The 3,474-nt window shown below is 58.2% G+C and overlaps 1 protein-coding gene across 1 annotated transcript; it reads right to left on the bottom strand.

Annotated features, from left to right (window-relative positions):
- Positions 1–342: 342 nt before the first annotated feature.
- Positions 343–1,908, bottom strand: OXER1 (oxoeicosanoid receptor 1). The gene has a single exon (XM_004369601.3). It carries the CDS (start codon positions 1,903–1,905, stop codon positions 808–810), a length of 1,098 nt encoding a protein of 365 aa, XP_004369658.1. The 5' UTR covers positions 1,906–1,908; the 3' UTR covers positions 343–807.
- Between the last annotated feature and the right edge of the window lie 1,566 nt (positions 1,909–3,474).

Raw genomic sequence — 3,474 nt, 5'->3', positions numbered from 1 at the left:
CACAGTTAGAGATGGTACTTGGAGCTGATGAGGGCCGTGGAGGGAGCCCAAGGTGAACTAGGAGTCTGGCTAGATGGAGGAGATAGTCTCCAAGGCTGAAGACCCCCAAGTCTTCCCCTGACACCTCGGGCAGGACCTCGGGGGGTTGCAGGGTGGAGCTGGAGCTAGATAGGAGCAGGAGCATCCCAGAGATGTAGGTGGGCCATCCCTTCCCTCCCCCAGGAAAGCAGTTCTGCCTTTAAGGGCACTCCAGGGCTTCCCAAGGGCTCCGTGGAAGGACAGTGCCCTGTGGGGAAGAGGCTGCTGAACAGATCCCACTCTGTCCCCAGAGGTCCTCTTAGCCTCGGGGTGCTCACCTGGAATCCTGCTGACACCAGTCCCAGCCTGGACCATGAGACATTGATTTGCTTTTCCTTTGAACAGCCGAAACAGGCTTGCATTTTCAAAAGGATGTTTATTAGGAAGCTGGAGGTCATCACAGAAAATACAGCTGTCCAATGTCTAAAGGAGATTGTGGCTCTTACAGTAATCACACTTTAGTTCCCAGGACTGGGCAGCTGAGCAGGCATTTGATGAGTTCCCACAGCTCCCTGCCTGTCTCCTTCTGGCATCACTTCTTCTACCCTCTGGGAATGGCATCCCCAAACCAAGGCCAAGACCCTTTCTCTCCCTGCCACCCTCCTGTTTCCTGCCACTGTTTCAGCCTGGCTCCTGGTCTGCAGATGCCCCTTGTCCAGCTGGTTGGGGCACACTATGCTGGCCACAGTCCAGGGAGTGACCTTGTCACTGCTCCCCTGCAGCAGACCCTTAGTCCTTCACCTTCACTGTGGCCTCTGCTTTCCTAGGGGCCGCTGGGCGCTGGGTGGAGGGCAGGTAGGAGCTTTCCTCACCCGAGGGGCCCTGCCAGCCGTTAGTGAGGCCCAGCAGGGCACGGGTCTGGTGGAGGAAGTTGGGGCTGGAGAAGCAGTAGAGCACGGGGTCCAGGACGCTGTTGAGGTAGGTGAAGGCCAAGGAGCCATGGAAGAGCTGCATGCAGATGTTGAGGGTGCGACAGGCTCCCAGTCGGAAGGTCACTAGGGACATGATGCCAAAGATGACACTGGGCAGGAAGCAGATGATGTAGACGACCACCACCATGGCCAGCACGCGCATGGCCCTCTGCGGGCCAGCCTGCCCACCCAGGCTGCGGCGCCGAATGGTCTGCCAGATGCTCACAGTCGCGAAGAGAATGAGTACCAGCGGAAGGAAGAACTCCAGCGCAAACAGTGCCTGGTGCCAGCGGAGTGAGGCTGAGGAGTTCCTGCCCAGCCGATAGCTGAGGCAGGTGTTGTTGGAATTCATGGCCAGGACCATATGCCCGTTGAGGAGCAGGATGCCCACCCAGAGCCCCCCGGACACCCGGGCAACTGCCCCCACTGAGGCCCGGCTCAGCACATGATGGGGCCACACCACCTTCAGGTAGCGGTTGAGCGCGATGACCGTGAGGAAGATGACACTGGCCGTGCGGTTGGTGGACATCATGAAGAGGTTGATTTGACAGGCAGTGGCACCGAAGCGCCACATCTCTCGGAGCAAATAGTAGTCCACACGAAGGGGCAGGTTGATGATCAGGAGAAAGTCAGCGATGACTAGGCAGACCAGCAACACCGTGTTAGATGTCCAGGGCTGCGTGTGGAAGCAGAAGATGAAGAATGCCAAGCTGTTCCCCGCCAGGCCCAGGACAAACTCCATGCCCAGGACTGGAGCCAGGAAGGCAGACACTGTGGAGGAAGAGTTCAGGAAGCAGCCCTCTACTTGGGACTCCAACACAGTGGTGAAGGCAGAGGGAATGAGGGCGGGAGGGAGAGAAGAGAAGGAAGGGAGAGAGGGGACGGGGGCAGGTGAGCTCAGGTTATGCAGTCTCATGGGCTGCTCTTGTCTGGGCCTGAGGGAAGAAGTCTCCGGAGGAGCCCTCCTACCCCTGCTTGAGTGCCCAGGGCAGAGTGTGGGGCAGAGTGGACAAGCGCTCCTATCAGCTGGCCGGCTGCAGTGATGCAACATCCTGGGGTTTTCACGAGCATTAGGCGTTCCTGTTTGCAGGCAAAGGGGAAGCCTGTGCCCCCACCCCTGCCTCTGCCCTCCCCTCCCTGGTGCTGAAGTGACCTCCACATGGGTCTCTGAGCCTAGCCTGGGGTTTGGAGTCGGCACTGCTCTGACAGAAGGGGAAGCAGGGCTGAGATGGAGGCCCAGAGAAGCCTTGACGTGGGAGGAAAGCTGGGGGGCAGGGAGTATTTGCAGTCCTGAGTGCTCCCACACTTGGACTTGCTGGCCTGACGGCAGGAGTTGGTCCTGGAGACCAGTAGCTCTCTGGATTACAGAGAGCTTCCTGGACACCCCTGCCCCTCCATCATATCTGCAGGCCACTGGCCACCTCGCTGCTCCCACCAACTCAGGCAGCAGAGACTGTGGATTCAGAGGCAGCAGGACCTCAGGGCCTCAAGGGAACCAGGCCTATTTGTGTTCAACCACTAGGGACCTAAGGAGCCCTGGTGGCACAATGGTTAAGCACTCTGCCACTAACCAAAAGGTTGGCAGTTTGAATCCACCCAGTGGCTCTGAGGGAGAGAAGACCTGGCAATCTGATCCCATAAAGATTACAGCCTAGGAAACCCTATCGGGTAGTTCTATTCTGTCATATAGGGTCACTATGAGTTAGAATCAACTCAACTGCACCCCACAACAAGGTGCCTATGTCCACCAGCCTGCTGTGTAGTTCACCTTCCACTTGTTTCCAGATTCCAGATGATTCCAAAGTCTGTGATGTTCCCCAAGTCTGTGTACATGTTGAAGTTCATCCCACAGGCAGAGGGCTCCCCTGTCAGGATTTTATTGCCACCTTCTAGGGGACTGGAGGCTTCTCCCCTGGAAAGAACACCTCTGAGAGTCCTCACGTTTCCCTGCCCACGCCCCCTCTGTGGCTCCTTGTCCACCGCATTCTGTACCCACTCAGCGTGCCTTGCAGAGCCTGGGACTGGCTCCAGACAAGTCACTAGTCCTGATCTACCACTGGGTGGCGCTGTCATGAGCCCACGCTGCCAGGCCTGTGGCCAGAGATGAGGTTCCAGAGCCTTAGGCTCCTCATGACCGGGGACAGCAGGGCCAAGGAGGCTGTTTCCAGTCGGGGCCTGACACCATCCTCCCCTTCCATCGCCAGTTGGTTGTGGTCTGCGGTGCCATGTGCTGCCAACTCTGCCTGGGCCTCCAGGCTTCAGGCCCAGTGGCCCCAGGCCCCTCCCCTGTCCTGGGCTCCCAGCTGGACAAGGCTGAGGGCAGATAGGCGGCCTCCCCAGGAGAAGCAGGGTGGGGAGACCACCAGCGTGAGCTTTGAACAAAGACAGGCGAGGGCTGGAAACAGAGCTGCCTGCTTTCCAAACCTCTCAAGTCTCAGCTGTAAAATGGGGCATTTCCACCTTCCTAAGAGTTGTGAGTATTAAA

The sequence above is a fragment of the Trichechus manatus genome, unplaced genomic scaffold (assembly GCF_000243295.1).
Source record: "Trichechus manatus latirostris isolate Lorelei unplaced genomic scaffold, TriManLat1.0 scaffold00005, whole genome shotgun sequence".
NCBI lineage: Eukaryota > Metazoa > Chordata > Mammalia > Sirenia > Trichechidae > Trichechus > Trichechus manatus.
The sequence above is the reverse complement of the archived record's forward strand: the minus strand, read 5'-3'. Positions and strand labels throughout refer to the sequence as shown.